Source organism: Schistocerca nitens, chromosome 1 (genome assembly GCF_023898315.1).
Source record: "Schistocerca nitens isolate TAMUIC-IGC-003100 chromosome 1, iqSchNite1.1, whole genome shotgun sequence".
NCBI classification, from domain to species: domain Eukaryota; kingdom Metazoa; phylum Arthropoda; class Insecta; order Orthoptera; family Acrididae; genus Schistocerca; species Schistocerca nitens.
This window is the reverse complement of record NC_064614.1, coordinates 462,647,784-462,668,732: the sequence shown is the minus strand read 5'-3', so window position 1 is coordinate 462,668,732 and position 20,949 is coordinate 462,647,784. Positions and strand designations below refer to the sequence as shown.

Here is a 20,949-nt window from a genome sequence, read left to right as displayed (position 1 = left end):
CTACAGTCTGGAACCGCGCGACCGCTACGGTCGCAGGTTCGAATCCTGCCTCGGGCATGGATGTGTGTGATGTCCTTAGGTTAGTTAGGTTTAAGTAGTTCTAAGTTCTAGGGGACTGATGACCTCAGCAGTTAAGTCCCATAGCGCTCATAGCCAGCCAACACTGGAGCAGCGGGTGTTCGAAGTGGGAAGTTACGTGACAACAAAGTCGTGGAAACGGTGTGGGCAGTTGTTTGCTGAGGAGTTTAATGGTGTCAGCGTGCCAGCAAAGAGTGCCATACAACGCTCATTCCGAAAATGGCGTTAGACGGGGTCTGTTTTGAACAAGTCAAAAAAACATTCCGAAACTTGGGCGCACACCAGAAAATGTGCCTGCAGTTCACCAGAAAATGCTTCCGTCTCCCATCAAATCAAATCAACTCAACGCCTGCCGCAAGAGACTGGCATATCACGTCGACCATGCTGACGAATGCTCCACCTGAACTCGCTCATGCATACAGAGTGCCTGTTGTTCATGCATTAAACCCAGCAGATTCTCCTCAGTGCTTCCAGTTTTGTGAGTGGCTCTTCACTGAGATAACAATGAATGGCTTGGACATGAGTCTGTTCTTATTGTCTGATGAAGCCTGTTTTCACCTGAGTGGTTGTGTCAACTCACAAAATCATAAGTCCTGGGCAGCAGAGAGTCCGCATAGCTTCGACGAAACTTCAGTGCATGATCAGGTTGGAATCTGGTGTGCGGTGTCTGCACGCCGTAATACTGATCCCATCTTCTTTCATCAGATGCTGTCTTCGCTGCGTTACATTGGCAACATTTTGAAACCATTTGTGGCAGTATTAATGGGGGAGGAAAAGACCTACAGTCATTTCCAACAGGCTGGAGCAACTGCACATACTGCCCACCGAGTCTTTGAGCACATTTACACAGCCTTCACGCCTGACAGGGGTTGTTAGCAGAGGCCAGTCTGGTCGCGGCCCTAGCTGGCCAGCCAGGTCACCTGATTTGTCAGTGTGCGACTACTTTGTGTGGGGAGCCCTCAAGTCTAAGGTGTATCACAACCACCCTCATAGTCTTCAAGAACTGCGGCGGAACATTTCGCATAAGATTATAGCAATGCTAGCATGCCGACTTTCACCTGCCTTGAGCAACTGGCTGACCAGGGCCCCTAAGTACCAACATATGAATGCCAGTCACCTTCAACATCTGCTTTCCTCTGCTGTGTTTCTTTGTACCTTGGAAATCTGTTCTCCAGGACACTTTTATTTGCACTACCCTGTAAGACGAGGCAGTGGTTAAGAGTGGAGTGAGACAGTGTTGTAGCCTATCCCCGATGTTATTCAGTCTGTGCATCGATCAACCGTTAAAGGAAGTCAAGGAGAAACTCGGGAAAGAAATTAAAGTTCAGGGAGAAGTCATAAAAACTTTTAGTTTTATCGATGATACTGCTTTCTGCCAGAGACGAAAATGGACTTGGTAGACCAGTTGAACGGAATGGACACTGTCTTGAAATGAAGTTATGGATAAGCTTCAACAACATTAAAACAAAGGTAATGGAATGTAACCGAATGAAATCGGATGATAATGAGGAAATTTGACCAGAAAATGAGACACTGAAAGAAGTAGATCAGTTTTGCTAGTTGGACAGAAAAATGACAGTAAAATAACTGATTATGGTCGAAGTAGAGAGGATATAAAATGCTGACTAGTTTGTTAACATCTACTATAAATTTAAATATTTGGATGTATTTTCTGAAGATATTTGTCTGAAGTGTAATCTTGTACGCTGGTGATACATGGACGATAAGCAATACAGACAAGAAGAGAATAGAAGCTTTTGAAATCTGGTGCTATAAAAGAATGTTGAAGAATAGATGAGTAGGTCCAGTAACTGATGAAGAAGTGCTAAATCGAGTTGGAGAAACAAGAAATATATGGCAGAAGAAGACCAAAAAAAGAGATCTGTCGATAGGGCACATTTTGAGGCATCAATAAATCGTCAATTTGGTAATGAAAAATGAGGGACGGTAAAAACTGTAGAAGGAGACTAATCGATGGATACTGGTAGCACATTCAAATGGATGTAGGTTGCAGCAGCAGACGAGGAGGACTGCAGAGAGTAGACGAGCGTAGACAGCCGTATCAAACCAGTCTTCAGACTAGAGAACACAACAACGAATGAAAATTGTGTTTGGAAATTTGGGCTCAGCTTTCTTGACAGTCTTGTTTTACGATCAGGTTCACAAACGTTAAAAATGTTAACAGAGGTTTGCCGCATTGGAAATCTTCAGCGTCCTCGCAGAGTGCCCCGGTAATTTGTTAGAAGCAATGAGCCTCAGGCTGAGTCACGCCTCCCACACGAGAATAGGACACCCTGTGGCCCGTCGTGTTAGCAGTGACTTCCGGAGCTGATGGTGGTAAAGGAAGGTAAACTATTACAAAAGAAGCAGTTAGCCTCTCGCAGAAGTAACTAAACACACACACACACACACACACACACACACACACACACATGCACACGCACAATTACAAATATTCACTGTCTTACTATAGAGATATCCTAACATACTATTCAAAATGCAGATAATCATTTTTACCACAAGGCAACAAAGATGTTACCATTAATGATCTAAACTGAAAATAACTTTGATCGATGTTGCATGATGAAAGTAATGTGAGGGAATACTTCCTTTTTTGTTGATTTGCTGTTCACATGGAAGAAATAAATAATCAAAACAACGTCTGATTTCTTGCGGTGTGTTCATTTATATCCACTGCTATAGGTCATTGGATATTGTTAATCACTACTGATAAATTTGTAAACGGCTCTTAAAACAAGTCATCACAACAAAATGGCGATCAAAACAGAGCTTGTTTCGATTTAACTGGCGATGTGTCGATCCTGGTGTCATCTGTCACTCACAATGTCTTCTAAACACCTTGCTGACACATCCCTGACGACAGTCGACGAAATATATTACAGCAAGAAAGACTGTGATAATTTGATGTTAATAACAACAATACAGGGTGATTCAAAAAGAATACCACAACTTTAGGAATTTAAAACTCTGCAACGACAAAAGGCAGAGCTAAGCACTATCTGTCGGCGAATTAAGGGAGCTATAAAGTTTCATTTAGTTGTACATTTGTTCGCTTGAGGCGCTGTTGACTAGGCGTCAGCGTCAGTTGATGCTAAGATGGCGACCGCTCAACAGAAAGCTTTTTGTGTTATTGAGTACGGCAGAAGTGAATCGACGACAGTTGTTCAGCGTGCATTTCGAACGAAGTATGTTGTTAAACCTCCTGATAGGTGGTATATTAAACGTTGGTATAAACAGTTTACAGAGAATGGGTGTTTGTGCAAAGGGAAAAGTTCTGGACGGCCGAGAACGAGTGATGAAAATGTAGCACGCATCCAGCAAGCATTTGTTCGCAGCCCAGGAAAATCGACTCGCAGAGCTAGCAGAGAGCTGCAAATTCCACAATCAACTGTATGGAGAGTCCTACGAAAAAGGTTAGTTATGAAACCTTATCCGTAACTGCCTGAACGTCAACTACCCGAGGCGATGGATCGGCCGCCAGGCAGCCCGTGACAGAGCACTTCATCACTGGCCTCCAAGAAGCTCTGATCTTACCCCCTCCGATTTTTTCTTATGGGGGTATGTTAAGGATATGGTGTTTCGGCCACCTCTCCCAGCCACCATTGATGATTTCAAACGAGAAATAACAGCAGCTATCCAAACTGTTACGCCTGATATGCTACAGAGAGTGTGGAACGAGTTGGAGTATCGGGTTGATATTGCTCGAGTGTCTGGAGGGGGCCATATTGAACATCTCTAAACTTGTTTTTGTGTGAAAAAAAACCTTTTTAAATACTCTTTGTAATGATGTATAACAGAAGGTTATATTATGTCTCTTTCATTAAATACACATTTTTAAAGTTGTGGTATTCTTTTTGAATCACCCTGTATAATAATAATTTTAAATAGTTGCTAATATATCGCTAATGAAACACAGGTTCATGTACCCTGATTAGCCACAACATTATGAACAACTACCTAATAGCCGGTATGTCCACCACTGGCAAGGACAACAGCGGCGACGCCGGCCGCTGTGGCCGAGCGGTTATAGGTGCTTCAGTCCGGAACCGCCAGGCTGCTACAGCCGCAGGTTCGAATCCTGCTTCCGGCATGGATGTGTGTGATGTCCTTAGGTTAGTTAGGTTTAAGTAGTTCTAAGTCTAGGGGACTGGTGACCTCAGATGTTAAGGCCCATAGTGCTTGGAGCCATTTGAACCATTTTTGAACAGCGGCGACGCGTCGTGGTATGTAATCAATGAGGCCGCTGCAGGAAGTTGGCACCACATCTGCACACACACGCGTCACCTAATACTCGTAAATTCCAGGGAGGGGCGCCATGAGCTCTGTCGCCACGTTCAGTCACATCCCAGGTGTGTTCGATCGGATTCAAATCTGTCTAGTTGGGGGACCAGCACCTCAACTGGAACTCGCCACTGTGATCCTCGAACCACTCTGTCACACTCCTGGCCTTGTGACATGGCGCATTAACTTGTCGAAAAACGCCACTTCCGTGGGGAAACATTATCGGCATAAAGCGGTGTACGTGGTCTGCAACCGGTATGCGATACTACTTCGCCGTCATCGTGCCTTGCACAAGCTCCACTGGATCCATGGATGACCAGGTGAATGTTCCCTAGAGCATGTTGGAGCCGCCGCTAGCTTTTCTCCGTCCCACAGTACAGTTGTCAAGGCGCTGTTCCCCCAGAGGACGACGGAATAGCGCCTTCCATCGGTATGATGAAGAAGGTGTCGGGATTCATGAGACCGTGCAACGCTCTGTCACTGCACCAAAGTCCAGTGCCGACAATCATGTGCCCATCTCAGTAATACTTACCGATTTCGTGATGTTAACTTTGCCATGTGAATGGGTCGTCTAGTGCGGAAGCCCATCGTTAGGAATGTTCGATGCAGTATGTGTTTAGACACAATTGTGCTATGCCCACCATTAAAGTCTCAGGTTAGTTCCGCCACACTTCGCCGCCTGTCCCGTTTTACCAGTTCAAAAATGGTTCAAATGGCTCTGAGCACTATGGGACTCAACTGCTGAGGTCATTAGTCCCCTAGAACTTAGAACTAGTTAAACCGAACTAACCTAAGGACATGACAAACATCCATGCCCGAGGCAGGATTCGAACCTGCGACCGTAGCGGTCTTGCGGTTCCAGACTGCAGCGCCTTTAACCGCACGGCCACTTCGGCCGGCTTTTACCAGTCTGCCCACCATACGACGTCCGACATCTGTAGTGACGGGTCACTTACCAACCCTACGACGTCTGGATGTGGTTTCACTTGCTTTCGACACATGTTGAAGACACTCGTCACAGCATTCCACGAATACCCGACAAGTCTTGCAGCTTCCCAAACGCTCGTGCCGAACCTCTGGGCCATCACAATTTGCTCTCAGTCAAACTCAGATTGATCGCTCGCCTTCCCCATTTTACCCATGGACAGCACGTTCACTGAAGCTAGATGCACCGTGTATGTGCCTGAATAGCAGTCATTCCTCGCAAGGTGACGGTTCTATGGCGTGGACGGCCTTATGTCGATAGTAGGCCGATGGTCATAACGTTCTGGCTGATCAGTGTATATTCTTAATCTTTATTTTTCATCTATTTTAACAGTACTGTAGTGACGCTGGTGAATAAATGCGAGTTCTTGATATCTTTAACTTAGTTCAGACTCTCGTTTTTCCACTTTCGTCCATGGATGAATACCTCCATTTCCTCCAAAACGTCCATTTTCCTGCTCTTATCCACAGTGTGTGTAACACCACAGCTCTGTGGATGATCATACAATTTATACGTGCTTTGCGAAGTTTGCTTTATTATTTGTCCTGAATATTATTCTTGTAAATATGTTGTCAAGTTACAAATGCTATTTTTTATTTCAGAGAGAGAATGTACATGGAATGTTAACATTTTGTAAGTAGACACGCTGGCCTAGTCAGGAAAAATCTATTATCAAAGAGTGTAATAAATTGTACATGCATTATCACTGGGCGTGAGAGCGCGCCAAAAGTAGTAGCAGTTGGGAGTCGCGAGGAGACGTGTAATATGGGCAAGCTGTGGCATTCATTGAGCACAGTACAAATGCAGCAAGAGTAACTCACATAACATCAAGAATACTGCGGGCCCTTGTTATTGGCTATGGTATGGCAAGAAGGTCAACCTGTGCCCTGTTTACCGCTAGATGAAGCCACTTGACAAAGCAACGGCATCATGAAGTGAACTAAGATCTAGACTTTTTATAAATAGAATTGTGATAGACTGACCAGCGTAGTTGGAATTTTATTGCTTGAATAACACTGTTTTCGTGCATATTGTCACGTAAATAATTTTCCTAAGTCATTGTCCAAGTAGTATACATCCTATCCCTTTGTATGAACCGAGATAATCAGAAAATGAACATTTTTCCAGCTTTTGGACAATTACGTAATAATCTTTGGTTATAGTATGAATGATGCCAGAAATAGAATGATGCAAAATCCAGTATTAATTCATTTGCCAAAAACAGAGTAACTTTCGTAATAAAAAAAGTGGTAGTAAAACTTTACGTAACTTGGACACTGAATTTCATTGTCAAAGCACTGTTATAATTTATAGCCTGTGGTATAATTTGTAACTTTTATTACAAAGAAATATCAAAGTAACTTCTAAATTCAAACAATCTTTCTGCTTGCTACAACTACGAGAGTCAGTATTACGGTGAGTAATGTAACAAAAAGTTTCTGTTCATGCCAGTAAACAATCTTACTTTAATTGATCTTTGAAAATTAATATGATATATTGTATGAGTTTGCTATTTGATCATTAACTGACTACTGTGACTTGTGCGGTGTGAGGTACTTGAAAGTGTGCGTTACATAGTGTACCTACGTCATGACGCCAATTATTGTTCTTACGTAAGATTGCTTACGAGTATAAAGTTCAGTTCGAATATAATTATTCTTGATCCGGTAAGGAACTGGCAATCGTTGGTTATTTCATTAATGACATAATTTGAAAACCTTTCTTCCAAATTTTCCACTAACTACTGTTAATTAAAAAACTAGTTTACGTAATTAAAAATATATAAAGTTAACTGAACTTTGTTTCTAATCGTCATTGCTAAAATACTGAGAGGTGGCGATTCGGTTATAACTTCATCCACTTCTCTCGGTTTTGCATTATTCTTCGGAGTAGATGCCTTTTCCCCACAGATTAGGGACTTTAGGTACACGGTCATATAGAAAAGCCTAATTAGCCAGAGAGGTAGCTGGGTTATATGTGCAGTACTTTAAGACCGTTGTCTATTGCAAAGCTGTGTTCTGTTTCCTCCATATGTTTGCCCATAGTTGACTTGTTAGCTTTTTACAGTCTCAACATGTTCTTTAAAATAGGATTTAAAATTTCTGCCTATTTGGCCAATGTATGAATGTCACTTGATAACTTCTTGAGTCGCTCAGTTTCTCGGCTGGATGTCATGAATCAGTTTCTTTCTTGGGTTGTTGGTAGTGTAAAAGTGATTCTGATATCTGTGTTTTTAAACAGCTTGGTTATTTTGTTTGAAATGTCCGCTAATACTTTGTTTTGCTATGTTGTTGTAGGTGGTGGCCTTGTAGGTTTGCTTTCTTTCGTTTTCTGTTATGTGTTGTGAAAGTGTATTTATTCCAAGTTCATGATAGCAATTGTTATTGAATTTGCATGTGTTGATTTCTGGCTCATAGTCTGCAGCAGTGAGTGAGAATTTCTATGCACTGCATGCAAAGCTCTGAATGCAGCTTGTTTTTGTGAGTTGGGATGTGCATGTGGTGTGTGTATGAGTGAGTGTAGGGGGGGGGGGGGGGGGGGGGGACGGAGGTCAATGTCCGAGTTTCTTGGTTGTCTGTGTACATTGACGTTCAAGTTCAGGGTATGGTTTTTATTGGTTGTTGTCTCATAAAAATTATTTTACTGCCTTTCTAGGGTTCTGTGGGGAAGTGGATGTTTTTGTGTGATCTACTGAATCTACTATTTCTTCTCCAGTCCTATTATGTACCATGAATGTGTCATCCATATATCTGCAGTACTTCACAATCTTCTGGTTGAGATTACTTTTGTTCTCCAAAAATTTATTTTCCAGGTGGCTAATTAATATTTTTGCAATGATCCTACTGTGTGGATTAGAAATTGCTAGGTCCATATCCTGTTTACACATTTACCACTGAATGTGGAAAAATAGTGGTAGAGAACAAAATCTAATAACTCTATTAGTTAAAATACTTCAGATGTGGACAGTGTTCGTTATTTCAATAAATTGTTTCTAATTATGTCTTTGGATTCTTTGATGGATATTCTGATGTATGAACTTGCTACACCAGACAAATAAGCTTCGCATTGACTGGGACCTGAAGCACTTTCATGCCTTGAGTTGGTTGGTAGCTACTTTTTACTGCATAGGTGGTTTGAAATTTAAATTGCCCGAATAGCCGAGAACATTAACGCGCCACTTCCCGGATTCAGGCAGGTGTGCCGACCCAGAATCGAATCCGCCCAGCGGATCAGTGACAGTGCCAAAGCTCCATCCTGCCTGGATGCGGTTTAAATATTTAGAAAATGTTCGCACACTTCCACATAACACTATACCCAGACAATTGGGGAATTCATATTCCCTACCAGGGCGATATGGAGTGGCAACACGAAAGGCATTTGGCCAACCCTTAAATTAACCATGCCAAGTCTGATAGCATCAACTCTGACCCTGAGCAGGTGCAGGACAAAAGCAAAAGAAAAAAATACAGAAGAGGAAGAATGAGAGATTTACAATTTACACTGAGGTGACAAAAGTCATGGGATAGCGGTATTCATGTATACAGATAGTGACGACATCGCGTACACTACGTATAAATTGGCAGTGCTTTGGCCAAGCTGTCATTAGTACTCGGAGTATTCATTTGAAAAGGTTTTCGACATGATTATGGCCGCATCATGGGAATTAGCAGAGTTTTAATACGGAATGCTAGATACATGGAACTTTCCATTTCGGAAATCGTTGGGGAGTTCAATATTCCAAGATCCACAGTGTCAAGAGTGTACCGAGAATACCAAACTTCAGGCATTACCTCTCACCACTTATAACACAGTGGCCGACGGCCTTCACTTAACGACGGAGAGCAGCGGCGTTTGTATAGAGTTGTTAGTAATAACAGACAAGCAACACTGCGTGAAATAACAGCAGATATCAATGTGAGACGTACGACGAATGTAGACGTTGGGACAGTGCGGCGTCTGACTCGAGTGCCTTTTCTAACAGTACGACATCGCCTGCTGCCCCTCTCCATGGCTCGTGACCATATCGGTTGCACCATAGACGACTGTAAAACCGTGGCCTCCTCGGATGAGTCCAGATATCAGTTGGCAAGAGCTGATACTAGGATTCGAGTGTGGCACAGTCCCCACGAAACCATGAATCCAAGTTCTCAACAAGGCACTATGCAAGCTGATGGTGGCTCCATAATGGTGTGGTCTGTCTTAACATGGAATGGACTGCGTCCTCTGGTCCAACTGAACCGATCATTGGCTGAGAATGGCTATGTTCGGCTACCTGGAGACCATTTGCAGCCATTCATCAACTTCATGTTCCTAAACAACGGTGTCTTGTTATTGGGCCACAGATGTTCACGATTGGTTTGAAGAACATTCTGGACAGTCGCAGAAATGATCTGGCGACCCAGGCCGCCCGACATGAATCCCATCGAACAGTTATGAGAGATAATTGAGAGGTCAGTTCATGCACAAAATCCTGCACCGGCAACACTTTCCCAATTATGGACGGCTATAGAGACAGCATGGCTCCGTATTTCTGCAGGGGACTTTCATCGACTTGCCACATCAAGCTGCTGCACTACGCCGGGCAATAGGAGGTCCGACACGATATAAGGAGGTATCCCATGACTTTCGTCACCTCAGCGTATATTGGTTTTGTAAGATTTAATGTAGCTTTCTCATACCTGTGTACTTGGATGGTTCATAGAAGTTTCAACAGGCCTGATGGCTAAAATAGTTTTAGGGTTTTTTGTTGGTCCCGTAACCCTCAAGCTGTTGTGTTCTTTATCATTAATCTCTGAGTTTCTTCTCTTTTGAATAAAAAACATCTTTTATTAAAGTGCTTCTTTAATCTTTTATTGAACTCCAGTGTGGAAAAACGAGATCCTCAATGAAATTACCGATTTCAAAATCTCTTCATCTACTATTCAGTTCTATTAAAATAGAAAGTACATAACAATTAAGAAAATATATGAATATGTGTTCCATAATCAAAATCTTAGTGATTCTTTAAAATAATTTTTATACTTTCCTTATTAACATCAAATTATCACCGTCTTCCTTGCTTTAAGTGTATATTTCGTCGACCAACATCAAAGATGCATCGGCAAAGTGTGCAAAATAAATAGCAAGTGACAGAAAACACCAGGATCGACAGATCGATAGTTAAATCGAAGCAAAACTTGTTTTGCCCGCCATCTTGTTTCTGCTGCACAGCATAGTTAACCCTGTTGAAACGTTTTAATTTTCCTTGCAATTGATAAACAGTAGTTCATAAGATTCAAGGAACCATATCAATGGCTGAAATTGATGTGTGTTTCTTATGCACAAGGTCAGTTATTATTTAATGTTTATTATGTGAACAGAAGGCCAATGAAGTAAATATTCCCTCATATGAAGTTATCTGTCTCTTTCTTTGCAGGATGGCCACAGCATATTCCAAGACTGTGCAGACTGACTTCAATATATGTGTTTACTTTTTTCAATTTTTTTGTATTTGCAGCCTGAATATGAGATTTTTACCTCGAAACATGTTGCTTCATTAAATGATTTACGTAACTCAACAAATTTTGTGACTGGTAGTGGTCTCTGAACACACATTTCACAAAATTTTTAACATATATCAATTGAAGTCAGTGAATAAACAACTGGTGTGTACTTAACACAGTTTTTAGTTTTACTAGAAAAGAGAAACAGTAGTTGAAGAATATTTATCTTGAGATTATTATTCTTTAGGAAAGCTAGCTGTTTGTGCCCATGTTCGCATGTACAATAAATGCGTTTCAATTAGTCTGCCTTGCACAAAACTGTTTCTTGCTTTTTCCTCTCATTCGTGTTTCTGTGCTGTTGCACAATCAGCAGAAGGTTTCGGTCACTTTCAGTTAATATTACTCGAATAACAAAATGTCCAGCTAACTAAGATTAAGGGAATCCAACTGCAGATGGCGTAACATCATTGAAACATCTATGGTTGAAAATAAAAAGCGTACTCATAAGGCTGAAGAATAAAAGCATGCTATTGTGTAACATCAAAGATTTATTACGATATGTGAGGAAGGATAATTAACTTACCGAAAAATACTCGTAACTATGGTACAGCAAAATCCCAAAATGATTTTGATGCTTGATAACAGAAAGTATCCATAGCACCGATCAAGGCAGAGTTATTATTTTACTTCCACTTGTTGTTTTATTTGAAGTGAAATTAGAAACTGAATTTGTCTTACGCAGCATACAGATATGCCACCCATCTGTCTTACATACACGTACTTGTCCCATCTCTTTAACATGGAAAAACCGTATCGCAAGCACGTGTGATTAGTTACCTTTTAAGTAATGGAGGCATGGCGGCGAATGAGTGAAAATTCTAATTGTACTTTTATCATAAAAATAATAAACAACCAACCATTCCAGGATACTAAACAGATAATGGATTTATGTCGAGTACCCTAAACAGAAAATTCAGGATAGTTTAAATGAACGATCTCGTCTCTTCTCTTCTCCTTGTTTGAAGATGGTTCAAAATAAATTGACCAGGTAACTATTCAAGGAAATAACAACGTGTTCACCTCAAACAACAAATCGAAAGATAGATGACTGAGGTCACTTAAGTCGAAATTTTAGGCTTTATCCTCATACTCAATAGTCCTGCTGTGACAGTTCATTTACTGCTTGCACCTCAATAGGACTCCTCTCGTGTTTTCTCACTGAGGGTATAAATTGCAATCATAACAGCACAGAATGCCGTTGTTCGTGCAAAGAAGAGGAAGTACATGTTATGCAAAGAGCCTATTGTGAGGCAGGCTTGTGATGATTCGATAGTTCTGAATTATCATCTCACTTCTTAAAAGGCAGCATTTATTTTATTTCATATGCGCAAGTAATTGTACTATTGTGATACAACTGATTATTAAGGCCGGCCGGTGTGACCGAGCGGTTCTAGGCGCTACAGTCTGGAACCGAGCGACCGCTACGGTCGCAGGTTCGAAACCTGCCTCGGGCATGGATGTGTGTGCTGTTCTTAGGTTAGTTAGGTTTAAGTAGTTCTAAGTTCTAGGGGACTGATGACCTCAGCAGTTAAGTCCCATAGTGCTCAGAGTCATATTTTCTTTTATTATTATTAAGATAATATGGTTTTGGACACTTGACAAGAAAAATCGAGTTTTACCACCATTAACTACAAGGATGAATGTGGTACCCCTACACCATTCACCGTTATACTTTATTCCATTTGCTTCGCAAGTAACGTTGAATGTTCTTACTGGTACTACGAGTTACATCTTAACTTGTCCGCCCGGCTACCCGCGTGGTCTAATGCGCTGCTTCCCGAGCGGGAAGGCGTGCCGCTCCTCGGCACGAATCCGCCTGTCGGATTAGTGTCGAGGTCCGGGGTGCCGGCCAACCTCTGGATGGTTTTTAAGGCGGTTTTCCATCTGCCTCTGCGAATGCGGGCTGGTATCCCCTTATTCCGCCTCAAAATTACACTATGTCGACCATTGCTGCGTAAACACTGTCTCCACGTACGTGTACACTATAATTACTCTACCACGCAAACATCTGAGGTTACACTCGTCTGGTATGAGAAGTTTCCAGGAAGAGGGGGGGGGGGGGGGACGGTGGGGTGGGTGGACAGCTGCGTAAACACTGTCTCCACGTACGTGTACACTATAATTACTCTACCACGCAAACATCTGAGGTTACACTCGTCTGGTATGAGAAGTGGACAGCTGCGTAAACACTGTCTCCACGTACGTGTACACTATAATTACTGTTGTGGCGTAACAAGCTAGCTACGCCACACTGAGAATGAAGCCGAAAGGCACGCGCTAAGCTACAGCAGGATGGCTTGAAGTCTGGAACAGGATACGTATTGAATACTATAAAGAAAATACGTAGCTTTGGAATATACTTAACTTTTAATCAATCCTTGTGATACATCTCTCTTGACTATACAAATGAGACTCGTAAGATACATGCACTGTGACAATTGGCGCCTTGCTAAGTCGTAGCCATTAACTTAGCTGAAGGCTATTCTAACTGTCTCTCGGCAAATGAGAGCAAAGGCTTCGTCCGTGTAGTCGCTAGCAACGTCGTCGTACAACTGGGGCGAGTTCTCGTACGTCTCTCGAGACCTGCCGTGTGGTGGCGCTCGGTCTGCGATCACACAGTGGCGACACGCGGATCCGACATGTACTAATGGACCGCGGCCGATTTAAGCTACCACCTAGCAAGTGTGGTGTCTGGCAGTGACACCACAATTACTCTACCACGCAAACATCTGAGGTTACACTCGTCTGGTATGAGAAGTTTCCAGGGAGAGAGGGGGTGGGGGGCGAGGACGGTGGGGTGGGTGGACAGCTGCGTAAACACTGTCTCCACGTACGTGTACACTATAATTACTCTACCACGCAAACATCTGAGGTTACACTCGTCTGGTATGAGAAGTTTCCAGGAAGAGGGGGGGGGGGGGGGGGAGGACGGTGGGGTGGGTGGACAGCTGTGACCTGTTGTCAGGTTGTGAACCACTGAGAGCTACGGCGGGACGAAGCCTCTCTGTCGCTTCTAGGTCCCCGATTCAACACGCACACACACACACAAACACACACACAGGCGCGCGCGCGTGCACACATACAATACGGCCTTAACAATGAGAAATGCAGTTGAGTTGCTTCTAGAACTAAGTGAAATGCTTGTTACAAGAAGTCGTTGTACAGTTGGTTGTAAATGATTTATTTTTGGTTTTCATACGTTAGGATCCTGACGGTATGAGATGTTGGATGGTATATAGTCCATTGACAGATTTGTGAGCAAAACATGCACCAGCAGTTTCCTCAGCCCTTACCTGGGTTCGTGTGAGCGGTGCGCCTCGTAGCTGTTGACGAAGAAGCCGGCAGAGCGGTCGCGCACAAGCCTGCCAGAGAAGGGCAGCTCCAGCTGGTACACGTGTCCAGGCACCAGCTCAGAGCTAAGTGTCACCACGTACCACTGCCTGCCCAGCTCTTTGTTCGTGCTCGACACGGAGATGGTAGGTCCGCTGAAACATGCAGCAGTGGACATCTGTGAATTATTTCTATCAATTCATAGACACACAAGGTACTCCTCAGATGTTATTATGAAGAAAGCCCAAGATTATAGAACAACTTATTTGAGGAAAATGATTTATTTATGCTTCAGAATAAAATAACTCAATAAAACATTTTCTGCTTATAAACAGTTAACCCATGCATTGCTCTACATTTTACACTTACAAGGGGAGGCCGCCAGTTGTGAAATTCAGATTCGATTCATACTGCGCATAATAAAAGCTCATATCCAGAGGTGTAATGTGGCAAAGCACCAAGATGCACTTCTCAGCCGTTGTCGAGAAAATCGACAGTTAAAAGAAACCATTGCGGTGAAATTCTCTCTACGCTTAATAACCATCTACAGCGTCGTGGTGCAGCGGTAAGCGCTCGGGTTCGTAATCCGAAGGTCACCGGATCGAATCTCGCGCCATGCTACTTTTTTTTCTTTTAGTATTTGGTTTTTGTTATTCAAATATATATATATATATATATATATATATATATATATATATATATATATAATTCCCGGCAAACAGTTGCAGCAATTATGCATATAATAAGTTGTTGAAAGTCGTTTGTCGTGGAAAAACTGGCGACTTCGAACATCATTATGTTTTCCGCAAACAAAGTTGTATTTCACAAATGTTATTGTCTTCATAATGTTAACCACGTATAGATAACGGAAGACGTAGAAACGATATTCCGAAACGAATACGTATAGCGTAAGTCAAACGTTCGAATTAGAATAGAGACCCCACGAACACAAATTTGCTGTGGCAGGTATGAAATATAAACTCCGTTACTCGCTCGTTACACTTGAAGGACAGATGTTGAATGGGCCGAAACGAGCCGCCGCATAACAGCGTAGTTGCCTGCTAACTTCGAAAGAAGGTAGATGCGGTCCCTAGCGCAACTTATAACATCGTCGAAAATCAGTATGGACTGAGAGCTTTGGTACACCCTGTTAAACAAACGGAAAAATGGAGGCGGTACAATTGGAGAGCGATCCGCCTTCACCAACATGCATAAGCAATTCATTAATAGTTTGTGTGTGTTTGTGTGTATATATATATATATATATATATATATATATATATATATATATATATATATATATATATATATATACAATTGAATTACAAAAAAGTAATAATAAAAAAAAGTTGCATGGCGTGAGATTCGATCCGCCGACCTTCGGTTTACGAACCCGAGCGCTTACCGCTGCGCCACGACGCTGTAAAAATTATTAATCGTAGAGAGTATTTCACCGCAACGGTTTCTTTTAACTGTCGATTTTCTCGACAACGGCTGAGAAGTGCATCTTCGTGCTTTGCCACATTACACCTGTGGCCATGAGCTTTTATTATGCGCAGTATGAATCGAATCTGAATTTCACAATTGGCGGTCTCCCCTTGTTAGATGGGTTTTAAACGAAAATCTTATCAATGTAAAATGCGTTTGCTTGTTAAAACTTAAGAAATGAGTGCTACATTGTAGAGTAAGTGATAAATGATTACTTTTTCTTTTTTGCTAGAATATTAGTCTCGCCGTAAGCACATACACACTACTGCTTAAAAAGAGTCTTTACCGATCATAGAATTCAGTAGTCAATAACTTACTGCCTGTTCACAATTTCTGCTCGCACAAAATAACCACATTCGTTGAAGGAAACAATTAGTACTTTACTGTAAAAATGAGCTTACTGCGAACATTAATCTTCAGACGTAATTGAGTGTCTTTACCGATCATACAATTCAGTAATCATTAACTTACTGCCTGTTCACAATTTCTGCTCGCACAAAATAAACACATTCGTTGAAGGAAATAATTAGTACTTTACTGTAATAATGAGCTTTCTGCGAACATTAATCTTTAGACATAATTGAATATAACTCATTAAACTACCAAAAAATGCCCACAGCAGAAATAGTTGAGCTAACAAAATTAATAGACTTTGTGCTATCCCTCAACCATCTCATATTCAATGGCAAAATGTATAAACAGGCTATGACATTCTTATCGCATCTGGCCTCCTTTGTCATCAGAGGGCAGTTTGTGAATCTCATTAAGTCAATGATGCCTCCCTAGGGTACTGAACAACATTAGCGGGAACCAGTCTGTGACTCGATCCCCTGCATATGTGTTAACACGGCCGGCGTCTGTCCACGTGCTGGACAGAGAAGTTTGCGTCTGACTTGGGATAATTTGAAAATGACATTTTTGCCTAACTTCAAAGGCCCAGATACCGCGGTGTCACTTGGCTTCCGTGGGAATGTCGGTTCCGTTCCACTTCATAAATTTTGTTTATTCAGTGAGATTGGATCCTGCATTATACCAACTAGCACATGGCACCCACGAGCCAACCATCCAGATAATACTGCTTCGGGCCATGCCGACCTCGTGAAAGTAAACTGTGGGTCTTGTACGCAAAAAAATGGGAAGTTCTCTGTCCTTTCCTCGATTTTCGGTAATTTTGTTACATTTATCGTCCATCGCATTGGCAATAGCTTGGAGTCATCCCCTACACGTTGAAGTTTTGATAGGGTGGAAGTGGAGCATGAGAATGTTACTTTTTGGACCTTTGGGGACGAACTGTTGGAGTAATCGCGAGCTAACCGCAATCTTGCGATGTTTGGCACACGTTGATGATCTGGAAAGGTAATCTTTCACAATCTGCTGTAGTGCAATCTACACTCCTGGAAATTGAAATAAGAACACCGTGAATTCATTGTCCCAGGAAGGGGAAACTTTATTGACACATTCCTGGGGTCAGATACATCACATGATCACACTGACAGAACCACAGGCACATAGACACAGGCAACAGAGCATGCACAATGTCGGCAGTAGTACAGTGTATATCCACCTTTCGCAGCAATGCAGGCTGCTATTCTCCCATGGAGACGATCGTAGAGATGCTGGATGTAGTCCTGTGGAACGGCTTGCCATGCCATTTCCACCTGGCGCCTCAGTTGGACCAGCGTTCGTGCTGGACGTGCAAACCGCGTGAGACGACGCTTCATCCAGTCCCAAACATGCTCAATGGGGGACAGATCCGGAGATCTTGCTGGCCAGGGTAGTTGACTTACACCTTCTAGAGCACGTTGGGTGGCACGGGATACATGCGGACGTGCATTGTCCTGTTGGAACAGCAAGTTCCCTTGCCGGTCTAGGAATGGTAGAACGATGGGTTCGATGACGGTTTGGATGTACCGTGCACTATTCAGTGTCCCCTCGACGATCACCAGTGGTGTACGGCCAGTGTAGGAGATCGCTCCCCACACCATGATGCCGGGTGTTGGCCCTGTGTGCCTCGGTCGTATGCAGTCCTGATTGTGGCGCTCACCTGCACGGCGCCAAACACGCATACGACCATCATTGGCACGTCTCTATTCGTCCCTCCATTCACGCCTGTCGCGACACCACTGGAGGCGGTCTGCACGATGTTGGGGCGTGAGTGGAAGACGGCCTAACGGTGTGCGGGACCGTAGCCCAGCTTCATGGAGACGGTTGCGAATGGTCCTCGCCGATACCCCAGGAGCAACAGTGTCCCTAATTTGCTGGGAAGTGGCGGTGCGGTCCCCTACGGCACTGCGTAGGATCCTACGGTCTTGGCGTGCATCCGTGCGTCGCTGCGGTCCGGTCCCAGGTCGACGGGCACGTGCACCTTCCGCCGACCACTGGCGACAACACCGATGTACTGTGGAGACCTCACGCCCCACGTGTTGAGCAATTCGGCGGTACGTCCACCCGGCCTCCCGCATGCCCACTATACGCCCTCGCTCAAAGTCCGTCAACTGCACATACGGTTCACGTCCACGCTGTCGCGGCATGCTACCAGTGTTAAAGACTGCGATGGAGCTCCGTATGCCACGGCAAACTGGCTGCCACTGACGGCGGCGGTGCACAAATGCTGCGCAGCTAGCGCCATTCTACGGCCAACACCGCGGTTCCTGGTGTGTCCGCTGTGCCGTGCGTGTGATCATTGCTTGTACAGCCCTCTCGCAGTGTCCGGAGCAAGTATGGTGTGTCTGACACACCGGTGTCAATGTGTTCTTTTTTCCATTTCCAGGAGTGTAGCTGCAGGTGTCAGTGCTGGGCTATCAACATGCGTCAGTGTGCGAACCATTCAACTCCCCAAACATGAACATTATTGATCATACCTGGGATACCTTGCAGGGTGCCGTTCAGAAGAGATCTCCACCCCCTTGTACTCTTACGGATTTATGGACAGCCCTGCAGGTTTCATGGTGTCAGTTCCCTCCAGCACTACTTCAAACATTAGTCGAGCCAATGTCACATCGTGTTGCGGCACTTCTGCGTGCTTGCGGGGCCCTATACGATAGTAGGCAGGTGTACCAGTTTCTTTGGCTCTTCAGTGCAAAAGAGAATAGAATGTGGAAAACAGGAGTTGAAAATGTCTCTGTGGAATTAGAGCTATGTTTGGAAAAACGTAGAGTGAGAAATATCCCCAGTGCTATCATACATCTACATCTACATCTACATTTATACTCCGCAAGCCACCCAACGGTGTGTAGCGGAGGGCACTTTACGTGCCACTGTCATTACCTACCTTTCCTGTTCCAGTCGCGTATGGTTCGCGGGAAGAACGACTGTCTGAAAGCCTCCGTGCGCGCTCTAATCTCTCTAATTTTACATTCGTGATCTCCTCGGGAGGTATAAGTAGGGGGAAGCAATATATTCGATACCTCATCCAGAAACGCACCCTCTCGAAACCTAGCTAGCAAGCTACACCGCGATGCAGAGCGCCTCTCTTGCAGAGTCCGCCAATTGAGTTTGCTAAACATCTCCGTAACGCTATCACGGTTACCAAATAACCCTGTGACGAAACGCGCCGCTCTTCTTTGGATCTTCTCTATCTCCTCCGTCAACCCGATCTGGTACGGATCCCACACTGATGAGCAATACTCAAGTATAGGTCGAACGAGTGTTTTGTAAGCCACCTCCTTTGTTGATGGACTACATTTTCTAAGCACTCTCCCAATGAATCTCAACCTGGTACCCGCCTTACCAACAATTAATTTTATATGATCATTCCACTTCAAATCGTTCCGCACGCATACTCCCAGATATTTTACAGAAGTAACTGCTACCAGTGTTTGTTCCGCTACCATATAATCATACAATAAAGGATCCTTCTTTCTATGTATTCGCAATACATTACATTTGTCTATGTTAAGGGTCAGTTGCCACTCCCTGCACCAAGTGCCTATCCGCTGCAGATCTTCCTGCATTTCGCTACAATTTTCTAATGCTGCAACTTCTCTGTATACTACAGCATCATCCGCGAAAAGCCGCATGGAACTTCCGACACTATCTACTAGGTCATTTATATATATTGTGAAAAGCAATGGTCCCATAACACTCCCCTGTGGCACGCCAGAGGTTACTTTAACGTCTGTAGACGTCCATTGATAACAACATGCTGTGTTCTGTTTGCTAAAAACTCTTCAATCCAGCCACACAGCTGGTCTGATATTCCGTAGGCTCTTACTTTGTTTATCAGGCTTGGAATAATCTACAATTCACCTGGTCTGGATATAATACACTAGTTGTCTGATTGGCGCTAGAGAATGTGGGAGAATACGAAGATGAACATAGCACAAATGCTAAACAGTTTGTGGTTGGCCAACAGAAGGATAATGCTCATCAATTTACATTTTCTGTGCATACAGCCCATGAAAAGCTGAAACGATAGGAGAAATTCTAGCTACTGTATCTCGTTAGAAGACATCGTCAGAGCAGTGGAAGAAGTGTAGATCTTACACTTGTTTTACATAGGAGTGATATGGAAAATTATCTTAGAACTTGTAGAATTCAGCTATCCATGGAACGGTAATAGAGGGTGTGCTTTAAAAATACACAATTTTTCTCTTATACCCCTCAAGAAATTTTACGCTATATGATCCACATCTAGATAAAGGTTTCTAGTTTAGTTCCTTTCAACTTCACTCAGTGTAGGCCACAGACCTTTATGTCTGTGGAATATTTGCTCACCTAATGACGAGCCATGGTGTAAGCAGTTGACCCAGAGTCTAATTTCCGCGCTTCACAGCGTTTTGTGGAGTCGATGGCTCCGAAGTACCAATCAGCCAATGTATTCTCGAATGGGAGCTTTCTCGTACTCGAAGGAGAGACACGACCGGGTGACACTGCCTTCACTAAGAAAGCACAATGGGGCTACTACGAGAAGAACACAGAGCCCAGTGGCGGCGGATATCGACTGACAAGAACTTCTTTCGTTGCTTTTAACTTTCCCATCAAGGGCTAGCAGAGACATGACCCTGTTCCTATGAAAACTCCTTTGCCTTAAGTTTACGGTATTTCTATAGTCGTGTCGTGTTAAGGCAACATGACAGTTATTAGAAAATAAACTCCTTTGTAAAACAACCGTTTATAAATCGGGGACGTTCATCCTGTCACATGCCAGGCTTTCGTGAACTGCATGTTTCCTTATGTCAGTAACAGACCGTCGATGGGAGGCGGCACTTACATTTACCTCCA

At 43.4% G+C, this 20,949-nt stretch overlaps 1 protein-coding gene across 1 annotated transcript in view; it reads right to left on the bottom strand.

Annotated features, from left to right (window-relative positions):
* The window catches only part of LOC126251848 (aminopeptidase N-like), a 255,465-nt gene that overhangs the window by 170,848 nt on the left and 63,668 nt on the right, over positions 1 to 20,949 (bottom strand). Inside the window, exon 3 of the mRNA XM_049952527.1 lies at positions 14,202 to 14,393. Within this exon, the coding sequence (XP_049808484.1) occupies positions 14,202 to 14,393 (192 nt within the window). The remainder of the gene's footprint in view (positions 1 to 14,201; positions 14,394 to 20,949) is intronic.